This window comes from Netta rufina (assembly GCF_964035555.1).
Source record: "Netta rufina genome assembly, chromosome: 6".
Lineage (NCBI taxonomy): Eukaryota > Metazoa > Chordata > Aves > Anseriformes > Anatidae > Netta > Netta rufina.
Genome location: NC_140129.1, coordinates 7,654,986 through 7,672,955, shown reverse-complemented (window position 1 = coordinate 7,672,955; position 17,970 = coordinate 7,654,986). Strand labels below are relative to the sequence as shown.

The window sequence follows — 17,970 nt, the reverse complement described above, 5'->3', positions numbered from 1 at the left end:
TTAAACGTGAGATTCATCCAGATCGACGTCGGTCTCCCCAAGCTCCACGTGCGTGAAGCTGAAGTGAGTGGCCAGCAAGGGGTTCTCCATCCCGTTGTCCTCACTGATGTGAAGGACCGTGTCCCCGTGCTGCAGTAAGCTGGTGGTCTCAAGGCCAGCGTAGTCCTCGGTGTCAGAGAGCTGGGTGGGTGGGGTGCTTTGTGCTGTGGCTGGCCGCGACTCCAAACCCTCCTCTTTTTCCTTCTCCTTCTCAGTAGAAAGTGCCTCGCTCTGCAATTGAGGAGAGCCAGCGGTCATGTTCAGAGAAAAAGGGCGAGTGGGGGAAGAGCTAGGGAACACCTATAAAGTATTTTCTCATTCAGAACTACTTTTTACCATTAAAGGGCCTTTTGCAGATTATAAATCCCCAAAAATCTGCCCTAACAATTATATTTATTTATTTATTTTTTGCTGGTGAATGAAATTTGTAACAATAACCAGAAAAGCCGTCTGCTTTCAATTAACACTTCCTCATTTCGTATTTTTAAGAAAGTTTTCTTATACTTGTTCATGTCAAGGTCCATACACCCAAAAGACACCAGATAGCTGGGGTATAAAAGTGACCACAATGCTACTAATGTGTTGAAGTGGCGATTGTGATTGTCTCTCACTGTGCTCAGTGGTGTCCAACAAAGAAAAATGTTGGACAAGCAGCTTCTTTTGAAATGTGATGCTTTTGCTAAAACAACCCCGAGTGAGTTTTCGAAGTAATCCTTCCTGAAGGACTCATTTCTCATACAACAAACTGTAATTGCCAGATGATGAAAACTTGCACAGGTCTAGAAAGACTTGTAGTTATGATGGAAAGATGCAGGAAATATACTTACAAATTAAGAATTACTGCAAAGACCGAGAAGCGAGTAGCTTATAAAAGTAGAGGGTAGGACAGCAAATTCAGCCTTAAGAAAAGACGCTGCCTTTACTCACCAGCCAGCTTTTGTTATACTGCTGTAGTGCAGCTATAAATATTTGCCCTGCAACTTCCATCAGCAAAGCTGAGATGAAGCCGTGGGCAGACACGGGATAGAACTGTGAGTCGTGTTACCTGGCCAGTGGCCTGGCTGTGTAGATCAGCTACAATGATGGCGGGCGAGGAAGTCAGCACGGGTTTACTGGGCGCTTCCTGCTTGCTGCTCCCCTGGGGGCTGCTGTGGCTGCAGCCCTGCGGCTGAGCTGCTGGAGCCGGGGGGTTGGCTGGGGATGGTGGTGTTGCCTCGGGCTGAGCTTCAGTGAAAGTCACCGACCGCTTCTGCTCCACTGAGGGGTACAAAGCCCAGAAAGCAGGGTATTAAAATGCTGTGATTTGGGAAGGAAAACACAGTAAGAGAGCAGAGAGCATCCCTAGTGTTTTTACAGCTAAAACAGGATTCGTGATACGTTCCATCTTTAAAAGCTGTCTAAATGGCGCCTCATCTCACAGCCTTTTACTCCTCGGCTTCCTCTAAAGCCACAGCAAGAGTCAGGGATCTCCTGAAGACTATTGACCCTACCTATCTTATGGCTTGGTGAGATAAATATCACCCATAACATCATTCCACCACAGAATATAATGAACTGGATTCCCACGTGACTTAGGCGTTTTTGACTTAACCAAAAAAAAGGAAAACTATGATCAAACACATAAGGGAGTTGCCCCAGGTTTTGCAGGAAAATTGGAAAAGAAAGAGGGCAGCTGATTACCCCTCATTCCTGCCACTGACTGAGTTCACTACCCGGCAGTAACAAAGAATATCAGGGGTTGACAACAGCTAGACTAAAGCTTAACAGTAGAACAAATATCCCTGCTCCCACTCTTAATCATTCTGGTCTAAGTTTTATGTTCCAAGGATCTCCAGCAGTGCTGTTGCCCCAGCACAGTCCTGGCTGGAAACCCAGGAAGTTCTGAAGCAACCTTCGCTCTTCCAGGTGTTTCCTCCACAGTTAATTGCTCACTCTGGATATACGGAATAGAGCTACCCGCTCTGCTTGGCAATGCTGACTCCTGGAAATACATTGCACTGATGCCACAAACTAGAACAGTCCGGTATTCGTTTCCATACACAGCCCTTAAAACTCAGAACTGTTAAGCTTGCAAATGATGGCAAATTTCCTTCTTTCTCCCACTGTTACTAGCAGCTTCAAGATTTGCACATCCAGAGTTTTTAGACAAGGCATCCTGAATGGAGGACACATACCCTAGATCCTCCACACTTTTAAGAGACATGATCGTTGACTGCCCGTGTCCAGTTTCACCTTGCTGGCCTTGAAACCATGGAAGTGTTTTGAGAGGGCGATTTTCTGATCCTTTTACTAAGGAAAAGGGTAAGCATGCTGGGGCTTCCCTTTAGTACAGGCTAGCGACGAGCAAGTTGACGGTAACAATTTCCAGTCATTACCAACTTGAACACAAACTAGTTCAACATGGCACCTCTTATTTCTATGATGAAAACAGCTTACATATTCTTTGAATGTGCTAACTTTTCCTTTAATCTAAAAACAACAACATTGAATTTTGTACTTTAAAACATGAAGTGCTGGCTCTGGAAATGCAGCACTGCCTTACCGGTAGGTTTTGGTTTTGGCTGGATGCTTCGCCGGGTGGTTGAAAGTCGAGCTCCGTGACGGCTACGAGGTTCAGTTTGAGTTTTTTGGCGTGACAGCAGTGGTCGTCGAAGCTAGACGTTGGAAGAAAGAGTCATGTTAGGCTGAGGTATGTTCATGTCCTGCACAACTTGTCCTCTGTAGGGGGGATACAGATACACATTTTTAAGGTTTCTATGGCTCAGACATCTCCTTCATACGAAAACAGCTACTGAACTTCTGTGTTTTGGATCTTTTCAGTTTCAATACTGACTGTAATCGATGTGCTTTGTGTAACCATTATTTGAATTTTAAAAAACAAACAAAACCCACAAAACCAACAAAAGTGCACAGAGGAAAGACCCAAGAAACTCAAAGTGCACCTTCTTTCTTACCAGTTTGCCAGGTCTCAGGGCTACAACTCGCACTATGGTCCTGCTAACTTAGCCAGAGTATCACAGAACCCGTAAAAGGGAAATGTTACATGCAGAAATAATTTCAAAACATACAAAACTAGAAAACAACAACAACAACAAAAAATCAAAGAGAAGGAAAGGTTTGTTACCTGCCGTAGGCCTCTCTTGCGCCCCAGGGGTTGCTGCAAAAGAAGGTTCTGCTGTCCCGGCTCGCTCTGCACGCTTGCCACCCTGTTAGATGTCGACAGCGTTAGGCCAAGCATGGAAGCACCCTGTGTAACTAGCAGGTGTCCTGGCAATTGTGACTGACATAAATAAATAAATAGATAGGTAGATAAACCACTAATGGCACAGTCACTTCAAAGAGCAAATACTGTCTTTGAAGGATGGGGGGGACGTGTCTGTTGGGTTGTGGCTTCCAAGGCTTAGGAGAGGGTGGGAGGTGGAGTCATGGCATTCAGGACTTGGCCACGCACAGGTAGCATCCAACTATAAATAACTGCAAATTTCAGTTTTCAGTCATTGATTGATGCATCCCACTGAGCCAACACTCACTTCTCTGCATCCTTTGCCACATAGGCTTTGTCAACAAAGGCAAGAAGATCAGCTCCTAGCTCAAAAGCCTTCTTGTTTGCATTTCCATTTGTAAGGACAATGTTGTAAAAGCTATTTTTTTCCTCCCAAATAGACTCCACAGCCTCATCAGAATTTTGTCATCTGGTTTTAATTTCAATTTAAGTCAACAAACAAAAAACAAACACAAAGTGACAAAGGATCTATTCACATAATGGATGCATGAGTTATGCAAACAAGGCCTCACACTCAACACTTGCAGCCTTGAGTCTCTTGGTAGCGAATGAACAAAAAATACAAATAAATTACATATATACATTTATAAAAGCACACATTTTCAGTTTTTAATATCTTGGTACAAAACAGCTGAAAATCTGCAGTAAAACAATCTTTAGCAGTAAAACAGACTCGGCTACACACCATCTCATCCTCCTATTCAGCTGATCATTAAATCTACTTCATACAAAAATGCCACCCTCCCCTCATTTTCATCAAAGTCGTATATTCCTCCAGACAGATAAAAGTTGTTCATTTAGCAGACAGCGGTCACAAAACATTTTAACTGAATGAACTGTGTCTGGGAGACATATGGTTACAATAGCAACTAACGTTTAGATGGACTTCCTTTAAGGAAGGCAGCTGCTTATTTGGGACAGACTGGAATCCACTGAGCCACAAGTCCTATTTAAGCAACTCCCAGCCATATCTGGAATGCGCTGTTGAGGATTTGGTATTACAATCCATTTTGCCTTTGGCCTGCATTAATCTAAAGAAAAACAACATTCTTTTCTCTAGATGTTTTCCTTGGATCTCCCCGGAGGAGCTCAGTACCACCAACAGAGTGAAGGTTTAATATCTGCCCTTACAGGAGCGGAGGGAGAAGGCAAACCTAAGGATTGACACGGTCAGACACGACATGAAGGATGCCTGAGGAGAGGCTTAAAAAGTCCTCTCTCCTGAACAGCTCGTTCTTCCCTTTGGCACAAGTTACTGCTCGTCATAGGTTTGGTAGAAGAGAACACGAGAGCTTCCCGGTCTGCTTCAGGTCAAAGTCTGGTTAACTAAGCTCAAAGTCCTACTCCTTCCTCTCTTATCAGTTTAAACCCAAGCCAGACTTCGCATTTAAACCATATGTATGTGCTTCCACCAGCTCTGCTGGCGAGATGACTGGCAACTTCAGGGGAGAGACACTACCTTCAGCCCCCGAAGCTGCTTCTCTTCTCATTATCTGACCACAGCCTCCTAAGCCTAGCCATGCCTTCGGCAATCTCACCACAGCTGCAGTGGTTTGGAAAAAAGGAAAAGCTTATGCAAGCTCAAAGCCAGAACAAACAAGATATATTTGAGTCCTTTTCTCCCCCAGACAGCCCTTCCAAATGAGATCACCAGCCTCTGAAACACATTTTCCAGCTTTTACGTAGGGTATTGACATGATTTACATACAAAGCATCCTAAACATCATGCAAGCACCCGCCTATGAATAAGCAGAGTCCTCAGAGTTACTTCCTGCGAGCAGGACTGTGTTTTTAACCCAGGCAGTAACTGCAGCACGTATGACTGGTAGGTCCAGAGGCAGCTCATCATTCCTTATTAGAGCAGAGAGACCGCGCTCAAATTAGTCCTTTGATTTGAGATCCAGACTACCTGAAATTACAGCTTGTAGAACTTTCCTCATCTCTTGTTTCTACAGTTACATAAAAACCGATTCCTGCCAGTATGTGAATTAAGTAGGAATTGGCTGGAGAAAGTCTTGAAAAAATAATTTGCTGTTGGACTAGCTTTTGCCAATACTGTTACAACGTCTGATGAAGGAACAGTAGCTCTTGGCTCTACGGGTGAGGAGACATAGCTGTCTGTAGCAGGCAGACTACAGATTTATTCAGTACAAAAACACTGTTTGGAGTGGTAAAACAAACTCGCTTCACATGCATCACGAAAATACTTTGAAAAAGTCATTAGATAAAGAGAGCAGATGGACCACATGAGGGCACAGAGGCTACACATGAGGAGAAAAATGGTTCCCATGGAGTAACCTGTGCACTGAAGACAAACAATAGAAAGGTGAGCAACAGAAAGGCTGGATTTCGTGTCTTCCTGCTGGAGTCTGTGATTTTCAGCCTGGCTTATATCATAAGTGAAATGAGTTTAGTGAGCTGGTGGATGCTGATTTCCAGCACTGAATCATTACGCAAATTGGTATAATTCAGGATGATCTTATGAGCTGGAATTGCAGATAACTATTGCAGACAAATGGTGGATCAGAGAGCAGCACCGTTTTGCAGAGCTGCCAGCACACAGCACAGTCCTGCTGTGGCTGTCTTTTTGCCTTTTATCTCCAAATTTTGATGAAGGGATAGGAGGGGGAGGGGGCAAGGAAGGGGCGAGAGCGTCGTGAAGACTGCAAATTTCAGATGAGTGGCTGATATTTCATATACAACCCTTCACTTTGTGAGGGTTTGTTTTCACATCAAAGAACAGCACTGCTGATCGTATTTCCATGAAAATTAGTGTGTCAGACAGATTGTTGACTCCGTGTAAACCCTCCCTCCTTTTCTGTCTCTCCTTGTTTACCAGACCTGACCAGAAACAGACTGCTTTTCCGGCAGCCTGTGGAACCCAATCAAGGAACAGTGAATCAAATGCCATTTCAGCTGGCAGTACCTTTCCCTCCTGGGGCAATGTGATCGATAAGGGGTTTGCTGCACTACATAAATTTATTTGGGATATAAATTTATTTGGGAAGAACAAAATAGAAAAATGTCCTGCCCGTCACAAAGATGCTCTATCACTCCCTGAGTATCTCTGTCAGAGGTTTTGTCTTCACAGTATTGTTACTCCTGCTTCATAGTTAGGGCAGACAGGTGAGTAAAAGATCAAACAAACCCAACTTCATGGGAGCATGTTGCCATCCCTACATGAAATGACAGCCAGTCACACAGTGGGGGGCTAAAAGAAACTTTGTCAGGTTGGAATTAAGAGTGATAAACCATGCAGCTACAGAATAAAATAAAATAAAATAAAATACTAAAATAAAATAAAATAAAATAAAATAAAATAAAATAAAATAAAATAAAATAAAATAACAAAACTAAAACGCAGACAAAGGAAACAAGGAGTTTAAAGGTCCATTAAAGGTGTACATGCTTGCCAAGCCACTGTGGTAGAATGTACACACTATCTACATCCCAAGGCATCTGAGTGATGGGGTTAGTGGACAAAGGCCAGTGGAAAATGGGTTAAAATGTAGATGAACTCCAGCTCTCGTATTCCCAGACACATCCTAGTCATGCTGGTGTTAGGTCTGCTATGCCTGCAATACGAATTTGCCCTGATTTTCCCTAATAGGCACCGTGAAGCTAGGATAGGTGTAACTACAAACATTAAGGACAATGTCTTTGTACAACAGATTTCCATTATAGCAAGTTCTCATTTTTCCTTTCCTGATTTATGGAAACATCCTTTCCTCTCAAATTATTACTACAACTCATGATGCTGGATACATATGCTCCAGGTACCCCATGCTGTCTGTTTACTTCTGAGCACCCAAATGCTGTCCCCTTCCTGCCTTCCCTGCTTTTCTACACAGCTGTCTCTAATTGTTATAGAACAAAGGGAAACATTCTTTCTTGTCTTTATCCCTATTCATTTTTTATTTGTTTATTTATTTATTTTTATTTATTTTTTTTTAATGTAAAACTCCTACCTTCCATAGAGGTCTAGTCTCCATATGATGTATTTCTTTGTGTCAGTTGACTAAACATCAGCTTTTGAATTCGTAAGGCAATCGTGAACTGCTGCTACTGTGCTCCAGCCAAAATCAAAGTTATGAAAGAAAAACCGAAGCCTGCTTTATTCAAAGTTGATGTTCCTGAATGTAAAAACACATTTATTCTGTCCTATGATCCCCATAGCACAATAAACTCCTGCAGTGTCTGCTTCATTACTTCTGTGCTTTAGAGGAGGAATCCAATTTGCAAATTTAACAATGCAGTTGAAATGACTTTTCTTGCTCACGGAACTGTAATCTAGCTTTTTCATATGAACTTGCAGTATTTCCCCGTCTAAATTCTTTCTAAAGTTTTGCAGCTCTCATGCCCACTACTTGAAAAAAATAATAAACCTTAACAGAATTGACTCCCAAGTACATCTGTTAAGCTCTTTATCTAGGAAAAGCTCTGTACCAAAGAGCAGGGGGGAGGACGCAGTGTCCTGGTCCCTAGCAAAAATTGGTCTGACAGAAATTAGTAGGAACCCACTGTACAGTTGATTGCATTTCAGGGTTCAAAATAAATTATTGCTTTTGAACTCATCTGTTGACTTGGCTGTCTCATATTCCTCAGCCTCATCACTGTTATTAGGAGTGACTCCCACTTAACAAGATCAAAACATTTCAAACTCAGCAGTGATGTAACCCGATACCAGGTCACGATGGCTTTAACTCAGATCCAGACCTTCTCTCCTCCTCATCCTCCTCAACTGTGGAGAGCTTTTAGCTCCACATAAGGGATGGCCCTTGGCTTCTTTGGCTGAATGGCTTCTGTTCTCTTTAAGCATGCTCAGATGACCACGCAATCAATTTTCCTGCATCACAAAAGCAGATAACCATATTCCTGCCTCTGCCAACAAGCTGATGTCTTTTCCTAATGCCACTCCTACAGCAGCACCATTTAGAGACCACTCTGCCAAAGCAGGATTCGTGCACACCAAGGCCGCTATGAATCATGAGAGATGATCTCAGTGACACAACCAACGATAAACTCTCCATTTGTCAGCTGAGAGGAATGAAGGAATGAGCAAAGCAGCCTGTCCCCACCCCAAACGCCTCTCAGCATATCCACATTTCAGCTGGGGTGGTCAAGTAATGAAGCAGTGTGTTATCCTAGTGCTGCCGATGGAATGGGCCATGCTCCCCGGGAAGGAGACAGAGATGCTCTTGGGACTCACGAGAGCTCTCCGACCTCGTGAGGATGGGTTGCGAGGTGTGAGCAGAGCAGCGGGATCGAAAGGATGACTGGGACGACTGAGGTGGCCGTTAAAGGTGCAGACCTCCCTTCCAAGCTCACTTCGGACCCATTCGACAGGCACAGCTCCAACAGTGCTTGCACACAAAGTCCCCTATCCACAGGTGATGGTCAACAGCTCGGCCTGAGCTCCAGTTCTGACCGGGCAATTTTAAGTGTGGATTCACGGTGTTCACCTGCAAGCTTTCTAAAGCTGCCATTTGAGAATTGGGAACGCTTTGCAAAAACAATGAGAATTACTGCAAAGCATCCACGGAGAACTTTGTTCTGCAGGAGTTATCGTAATTAGTTTTATTAGCGAACGTTAAAGAAAACAGCTTGATATTGTTATTAAGTCTTTTGTGGTGACAGCATCGTGAGATGAATGGAAAAACAGATGTCTGTTTTGTGTAAGCCTCCAGACTAATGCTTATAACAGGCTACAGCTAATGCCTCATGGATAATCTTTCTCATGCCTTTCAAGCAATTGCTAAACAAGGGGAAAAACCCAGGCTAGCCAGACAGACCACTACTTCACTTGCTATTTCCCCTTCCCCTTAGCTTCCTCCGAGTTATTGGCAATCAAAGCTGAAAACTGAAGGTGGGTTGCTACACCTTTGACTTGCAGGCCTGAATATCAATGAGCCACAAGAGACAGAGATGGAGAGAGCAACAAAAGGTGAGGGGAAGAGACAGAGGAGGTTGGAAACGGCTCGGCTCGTTTCCCAGCACACACACTGACAGACAGGTAGTGTTAACACTGTACCTAGAGAGGCTGCCCTCAGTGGCCAGGCTCGGGGAGTCATCGAGGACATTAGGTTCACTGCAGGAGGGGCAGGGAGATTAAGAATTTAGGGAAAGAAAATGCAAAAAAAAAAAGCATGCGATTGTCTCTGTTTTAAAGGGAAAAAATATCAACGGAATAAAAAGTAAAAAAGGACGGTAACATTAATTGGTCTCGCACGCTCAACAGCACATATATGAGTCAGAGGAGCTGAAAGAACATCTGATAACAGGAGTAGTTGTTAGAGGGAGTTTACGCTACATGGAGACGTCTACGTCTCTGCTCTGAACTGGGGAGCTAAGGACTTCAGTAGGATGTGTTTCCAGAGGATATAAGGTCAGGGAACTGTTTTCAAAGCCATTTTCCTGTGGCATTTTCATTTATTTTGGTTCTATTTACTTCCAGCTTCATAGAAAGCTTTTTTCTTCCCTCTCCCCTACAAGCCAGTTCTTCCTGAGGGAGGACTAATCTGCCTTCCAGGAGCTGCAGACCACTCTCATTCTGGTACAATTCTAAGGACAACCATCTGGAAAACAAGGTCTTGTAGTGCAATGAAACTGTAAGTAAACAGCTGGCATGGATCCTGGCAAACACGTACACAATCGCTTTGCTTTTCTACACTTCAGCCACTGAGGCAGGAGCAGCTCTCTCAGCCACAGGAAAATCATGAAAGAAAGAAGGCAGTCTGCTGGGTTACCAGCAGGAAAGCAATAATAATATTACTTAGCATTAATTAGTTTACATTTGTGAGGCAGCCTGAAAGCCCAGAGACCATCCATAACTAAAAAGGGCATGATATTGTAGACTCTGATTGTGCTTGCTGAGCTTGTACTGTCCCTGCACAGATGAAAAGCGATTCTCCTGGTGTATGGTGAACATCAAAAGTAGAGAGTAAAGCTCTGTTGTAATTAAACTCTTTTTTTCTCAGAAGAACCATGACTTGGGATTGCACAAAGCAACATTGCTATCAGTCAGCTGTGACTCCTATGAAGTTTACGCATTCAAGATTGTAGTGAAAGATCTGGGGAAAATGCAGTCTTGCATATTAATTTCTTAAGAAACAAAGGGACTGAATCAATTGGGTTCAAAAGTCAAATGAGTTCCTGTAAGCCCTTTTGTGAAAACTCCCAGATAAAATCTGTGTAACTCCTCTCTTGTAAATCACTTCTCCTATCTCTGCTGGTATGTACCACAGCTGTTACTTTTCCTTCATGTATCAAGGTTATTTTTTTTTTTTTACTTCCAAGCAAGACTGGGAGGGAACAATGTTGTTTGATTTTCCAAGGCTGGTCAGGAGATAATGCAGAATTTACTGTTTAAAGGTTCAAAGGAGTTAACAAAAATTAATCTATCCATTGTCAAGATATCTTTGGATAACTATGCCACAGAAAAACAAAACAATAAACACTATTTACTTAGAAAAAAAGTCACGTTTAACTGCATAACTTGTCTCTACGCTCTAAAGACGCGCATTTTCCAAATTCCTATCTTTTTTTTCACCACTCCATGTCAACCAGGAATAAGGCATTCAAGGGAATTTCTATCAACGTTAATATTTCGGGGTTTAAATTGTTAAATCCCATCTTTCAGCTGGACATTTGGTGTCCAAGATGATCTAGTTACTGTTCTAAGAAGGATAAAGTCTGCATGGGAAAAAGAAAATAAAAAATCAAACAAACTTCCTCTGCCCTCTGTCCAGCATCTGGGGATTACTCCATGCTCCCAACGCAGATTGTGTACAGTCCCCTGGTTCATTACAGAACCTAGAAATCACATCTGCTCTTTGTGCTACCCACTGTACTAGCAGAGGAAAAAACTGCTGGAGATGTCTGAAACTGTTTCAGAGGAAGGTTTCTAGAAATGACAGCTCCTTCTTTTGGACCTTATGCAACACAAGTCATCCTGGAAAATCATTATTTCCAAAGCTGCACCCTTGGTCCAATGCTATTTTAGGATGAATAAATTTATTATCACTATGCTGGTGCTGATCCTCCTATCCCACATTTCTGATTTCCACATCATATACCTGTACCATTTCTGCTCTCGTGAATATAATGGGAAAGGTGAAAAGCCCATGTTGTTACCTTTGGCTGGGTAACATGCCCACCTCAGCCTGAGGTGCAGACACGCTGGAGAGATGGCTGGAGAACCGCCTCCTCCCAATGGCACCCATTAGGTATGCTTCTTGTTCACTTACCACACTGGGCATACTCAGGGAGTCATCTAGAAAGAAAGAGGAAAAAAAAGAAAACAACAAAGGAGAGGGAGCAACCATCCCAACCCCCCACCTCCACATTTATACTTGTCAAACAATAATGGGATGCCAAAGGTGTACCCAGCATTTACTTACCAAGTCCCCAAGTCTGCAAATTTCAATGCTTCCACTAGATTTTACAAACACTGTTCAGAAAGACATATGCACAAAACCCTGCAGAACGAGGAGCACCGCACACATGAGGCAGGGATTTATGTCTGCTTTCAGCTTATATAACTCCCAGGAAAATGTGTTTGGGGAATTTGGTTTCTACTAAGGCTTAATTTCTGTGATTAATAAATTGTTGGGTGATATATAGTGATTGCTGGCAAAAAAAAGTTGTAGCTGGACATGTTATGGTATGAATAAATGGCTGCTCCAGTATAGCAAAGCACTGTTACAAAAGATAAAATCCATAACAAAGCAAAAGGCGGGATTGACAGCCTTTAACACCCTTTGGGACATGCGTTTTAAAATGTCACCCAAAAAATTGGATAAATTGACTCAAGCACATCATGCTGCAGCTGTGCTTTGCAGACAGTTGGATTGTGATCAGGACTGCTTTAAATTTTCTGTTCTGTTTCAAATTACATAAAGTATCTGGAAAGAAATGACTCTGTTGTGGTTTTTACCACAACAACTTCTAATTATAAATAAACAAATGAAACAAAGGGGAAGTTTTGTGTAATTTTCTCTTCTCTTTTTGACCTTTTCCAATTTTGATATACTGAAATACTTTACGGCAGCATTAAGCCAAGGCAGGGCTGAGGTAATACTGCCATGAGCAAATAGAAGACAGCACTCATCATTCCACACAGTGGCTCATCATTAATCTGAGGCTGAAAACAGCATTTGCCACAACGTGTAACAGAGAAATGTATCAGCAGAACAATGCTGGGTGGACCGTGCAATGTTTAGCAATGAACCCAGCTGAAATAATGTTGGGCTGAACCTGAAAAGTTTCAGGCTCACTGTTCTTTCCCAAAAGGTAGCTCTGCCTCAACTGCACAGACCCTTCTTTTGAGCCACCTATTTTCACCCCTTTTACTTAATGTCTTTTGGGAATACTCAGCAATCCTCAAATACAAAAGCAAAGTGCTTGAGTTTCAAGGCATTGAGGCAACCAACCCTTGCAGCACCAGAAGACAATATCCCTGCTAAAGCAGGGGGAAACCCAAGCCTGATGACATATAAGCAGAGTTTTCTACCCTGGCTTTCAGTGACGGACAACTCAGAAGCAGATGGACAGCTCACAAGCAGAGAGAAGGCAAAATTCCAAGAATAACATGAAATTCAGCTGAAATGACAAAGCAACATTGAGGTCATTGCAAATTAGTCCCCAGGATATTCACCGTCTCGTTCCTTTTAAGCCGGCACCAGAAAGCCTGGCAACCCTGGAACATGCCAGCTACCCACAGGAGAGATCAAGCTTTTGCTGTCAGAAGGTTTAAGGCTTAATTTCCTCTCTGTGACTCAAGTGACACAAGCGCACAGACATTCTACCCTGCAGAGCCACAGCTGGATCCCATGCAGCACAAGGTCAACATATTCCATGTCAGAGCATCCAGACAGAAGTGATGAGCAGGAAATACTCAGACCCTGCAGCAACTGGACCCTAACTACAAAGCCAGCCACCACCCCTGCCTTCTGCCAGGATGAAGGTCAAAGAGAGGACTGATCGCTAATGCCTTGTCAGCACTGTGGGGACTACATGTCAGCCTGGGTCTCACACACTAGATGTCTGCTTAGGCCCTTCCTTTTCTCCACCCAGAGATCAGGAAGGGATGAGGAGATATGGAATGACCCAAGCTTTAAGACCATGGACTGTGTAGCAGCAACACCAGATCTAGCCTTGTGCCCCCATGGGCTTTTTGTTCACACTGGGACAGTGACAACTGTCTTCCCCTCCTATCTATCCTCGGGGGCATCCAGAAAACACCTTCAGTGTTGGGAGCTTTGCTCAAATCAGTAACCACGTACTTTCTTCATCTTCCTCATCTGTGCGGCTCAGCGTGTCCTGCGAGGCCTGCTGGGACGGCTCGCTGTCCTGCTCCCAGACCGTGCCAGTGCCTGTGTTGGAGCGGGACATGGTGGCCAGACTCAGGCGGTACGCGGAGGTGGAGGTGCCCACGGTGCTCACAGACGTCTTCCCTTGGTAAGCTGCGCAAGAGTGGGAAAACACAACCCAAGTCAGTGCCGGCACTGGGAACCAACAACCAGTGACACATTCCTGTCACACTGGGCACCTGACTGCTAGGAGCAGTGGGGCAGTGGCTGGGCAGAGGTGATACAGCAGACACAGAAGCCCCGGCTCACCCCATCCCAAATCTCTGTTGTGTCTGTTTTTTTTTTTTGTTTGTTTGTTTGTTTGTTTGTTTTGTTTGTTTTTTTGTCTGTTTGTTTGTTTGTTTGCAGTCTGGTTTTCTCCCTTAACCTTACTGCTTCAACATTTAGGAAGAAGGCAAATTATTACTGAGGAAAAAAAGCTTGAGGCATGTTCTTTTTTTCTTTCCTTTCTTAAGAACAAAGCACATAAAACCTCCTGCTGTGCATAAGCAGCGGCTGCCATCTTGTGGCAACAAGGGCGACTGTTACAGCAGACGTCCCCTCAGGGAAGGAAAGTGGTGAAAAAGCTTCAGTACACTGCGAGCCCACTGGTAACAGTACAGAAAATCAACATAAGACCAAGAGGAGCTGTGGCAGTGAGAAGCTGCTGCTGGGACATGGTCTTAGTGGAAAAAAATGGGCACAACAAGGTGTGTTTCACAACTACCCTGCACTTCTGGTGGCTGTCCAGCAGCAAAGCTGGGCTGGGCATGGAGCCAGAGGCAGGGACGAGCTGTCAAGGTGTGAGGGAGTTATCCCAAGCCCCTCCTTGAGAGCTGGCAGGTTTGTCTCACAAGTTAATTCCCACGTCAACCAGCTGGCCAGACTGGGCTGATGGCCCTCTGGCTCTTCCCTCTCCTTACCAGACCCGCTGTGCACTGCCTCCTTCAGGATCTTCAGCTCGTTATTGAACTCTGCGATGAGGGAGCTCTTGCAGAGGGGGCGCGGTATGAACCGTCTCTCCAGCTGGTCAGCGATGTGCTGTCGGGCAGTCAGCTCCTCGTGGTTCTCAGCCGGCTGGGCCAGCAGCTGAGAAAGGCATTAACAACATTGGGACACGTTAGCATGGCGGGGAAGCGATACCCAGGGAGCTGGGACTGGTCTTCAGATCAGCACGAGCCCGTAGCCAGCAGACTGTCCTCTTTGTAGGCATGGTTTTGACTGCAGCTATAAGAAGTTTCTGCCTGTCTTTCAGGGACAACCTTGTATTTGACTGAGCAGACACAAAATCTCACTGCTACATGGAGATCAGGGCTTCCTTAGGCTAAACTCTGCCGTCAGACATGAGGCAGCTCCTGCCTCCAAGACGATTTAGTCTGTCCAAACAGTGAGAAAGCTAAATAAGGTGGAGTACCATGTCTCAATCTACCTGGCAAGGAGGGAAGAGCTGTAATTAGCTTAAGCCCTGGCTGCCCCATAGCCCAGCAGCTGTCTGTCCATCTGCAAGAGCCCCAACAGAACCCTCACCCAGTACGTGTAAGGCAAAGTACTGTTCCCTGCCTATTAGTTGCATTGCTCAGCTCTGTTTGGAGGAGCTTTTGGGGGAAATTTCTGCCAACCATGCCAACACCCTCCTAGGTTCAGAGCATCCGTGATAGTCCCCAGTGCTTTCAGTGTCTTTGTTATGAAACTAAGTCCACATGCAAACCCTCTTGGCTAAGCCTAGTAGGTACCTTCCTACCCAGGGGAACTAAGTCTGGCTATACATGGGAGCTTCTTACATCAGAGCTCCTGCATGATGGGCATACTCTTTGCTGTTGTCTAGGAAAAAGCCTTCTGATTCAGTTTCAAGGGCTTCACAAGCCTACTAACACATCACTCCCTACATAAAGACCTGGTTCTTCCAGGAGCGCTGTTGCCTCTGTTTTCAGCAAGGGAATAAAGGATATCTTCAGGGAGCGATCTAGCAGGAGCCAAAGCAACTGTTACCTTGCACTGGATGAAGGGCCGAAGGAGCACAAAGATAGGGATCCGTGTTCGCACGATAAAGTCGAGGAAATCCCACAGGGCCAGCCCTCCCACCTTCCGCAGTGCCATCTCTTTGACTTGCAGGCTCAGCCAGTACCACTGGCTGTCCAGCTGGCGTTCAAAGCAAACAAGGATCACCTTCAGGGCTACATGGGAACACACACCAGCAAAGGACGGTCAGAGGTGTTATTAGTGTCCCTTACAAGCGCTGAGGGAGGAACGGGGGGGCCACGGAGGGCACAAACCTTGGCATGCATGCATGCACATGCACTTGCACACCCACACACCTCAGAGTCACAAGTTTCTTTTCTATCAGTCTGCAAACAGCGTAGGGAAGGAGGGAAACCTTGTCCTAATAAATGGCCTTGGGATCAGGACTGAGAGTCCCTCCTCCAGTTTTACCCATGAGGAATGTTCCTGCTTCACACCCAAGTTCCTCTGTACTTTTTTGCGCTTCCCCTCTCCCTCCCTGCTGAGCTCTAGCATAATTTGATCGTCTTCCTGGAATTCAGGTACTGGTATCAATTTTGGTATTTCAAAAGCAGCTCAGGATGGGAATGCAGCCCTGTCTGATCAGACAACCTCAAAAACCTCTATTAAGCACAGCCACAGAAAGGGCCACCCTGTGAGCACAATCATCTCCAGGTTACTTTCAGGGTAATGAAAAGGACCTTTCTAGCAGTGCAGCTGCTTAAGCCCCCGTCTAACTGTAATCTGAACAACAACAACAAACAGTCCAAGGGCCATAATTCACAAGAGCACTGCATTACAAATGGGGACGAGCAGAGATGAGGTTCAAAACAATGCTCTCCATTAAAGTGGGCTGTGACCAACAGCTAGCTCGCAGGAGAGACAGGGAATCTACCCTGTGGAACAATGGAGGCCTGGAAATTGCTGGGGGAATGGCTGACTACTCTACTCCATCTTTCTTGGTGGGATGGCCAGGACATCTCAGCCATCACAGATCTACATAGTTTGTTGGAGCAGGGAGCTACATCAGTGGTGAGTTGCCAGTTTTTCATCAGTAGTACCCCACACCTCAGATAGGGGTTAACAAAGAGCTGAATGTAAGTCTTTGGGTGAGTGCCCTCACAAAATTGGACACATAGAAGCCGTGTGGAGGGCCCCCCATATAGCTCTGATAACCTGTACTGCTGCTGGATCTCTGATTTGACTGTTTTCTCTTTCCTTTCACCTGTGGGTCACGTGTGAGAATACAGTACTACCTTGCAGCAGCATACAGTGAGCAGGGAGAATAATAGTCTGGAAAGACCACATGTGCATAGGGCCAGCAGGCAGGCAGACCGCCCCGCATTTCACCTGCATGACAGAGCTAACCATAGGACAGTGAAGCTGTGACATTAGGGGCTGGCAGGCAGAGAACCAGCCTTTTTTGGCTTCACTGCTATGTACTGGCAGTATGAAAACTGAGCCACTTCTCTTCCCAGAGGCGAGCAGAAGCTGTCACTCACCCAGGTAGGCAGCCTGGCTGGTGGACTCTGCGAGCCCTTCCCGCCGCAGGTCCTTCCCCGCATCCCCCGGGGTGGAGCAATGGGCAGGGGAACTCTCCAGCATAAAATTCTTGCTGCGGGAAGTGCTGATGATGCGAGGTGGCAGGAGGATATTGATAACAGTCTGGAGCAGCAGCAGGACCTCAGGCTGCTCCAGCCAGGGGCTGTCTGAGATGCATTGGGAGGGGAGAGAGAGAGAGAGATCAGGCTACATCCCATCAAAGACAACCAAAAGATCCAGACCCTGTTCCATTCCAAAATGTGGGGCAATCTCAAATGTCCCCCAAGCCAAAACTCCGTCCCCCACAACTTGTTATGCTGCTTCTCCTCCTGCAAGCAAAGGCAAAGTTTATTTTAACACCAACACAGACAGACACAAACACAGAGCTACACAGCACAGCAGAACGTCCCGTTCAGTGGTCTCATGATCTCACTTCCTTTTTTTTACCTCCCCCTCTCCATTCTTCTCTGCTTTTGTTTAGGAATTTACCAGTGATCACACTCTATAGAAGAAAGCAAGGAGCAGGACTTATGCCAGACTAGTGGCATGGATTGGGCAGACAGCAAACCACACGGGCACACAGCAAACCACAAGGGCACACAATTTTGTGACCTCTGCTCCCCTCTGTGGCTTCTGCTACACCACATTTGTCTTGCCCTGCACTCCAGTTTCAAAAGAAGGAGCACGTCTATGAAAGACCTGACTCAAGAACCACGGCCCAGCTGAAACAAAGAGGAGAAACAACAACTTCTCCCAGTG

General features: G+C 45.1%; 1 protein-coding gene across 3 annotated transcripts in view; it reads right to left on the bottom strand.

Annotated features, from left to right (window-relative positions):
- Positions 1 to 17,970, bottom strand: part of UNC80 (unc-80 homolog, NALCN channel complex subunit) — a gene marked incomplete at both ends in the record, with an annotated part of 126,623 nt that continues 108,653 nt past the window's right edge. For 2 of the 3 annotated variants that reach the window (XM_084289645.1, XM_084289644.1), the window contains 10 exons: positions 1 to 270; positions 1,085 to 1,296; positions 2,582 to 2,693; positions 3,164 to 3,245; positions 9,354 to 9,410; positions 11,456 to 11,594; positions 13,606 to 13,785; positions 14,595 to 14,760; positions 15,661 to 15,845; positions 17,172 to 17,378. In XM_084289645.1, coding sequence (XP_084145771.1) covers positions 1 to 270; positions 1,085 to 1,296; positions 2,582 to 2,693; positions 3,164 to 3,245; positions 9,354 to 9,410; positions 11,456 to 11,594; positions 13,606 to 13,785; positions 14,595 to 14,760; positions 15,661 to 15,845; positions 17,172 to 17,378 — 1,610 coding nt within the window. The remainder of the gene's footprint in view (positions 271 to 1,084; positions 1,297 to 2,581; positions 2,694 to 3,163; positions 3,246 to 9,353; positions 9,411 to 11,455; positions 11,595 to 13,605; positions 13,786 to 14,594; positions 14,761 to 15,660; positions 15,846 to 17,171; positions 17,379 to 17,970) is intronic. The other variant, XM_084289646.1, reaches the window with a different exon arrangement.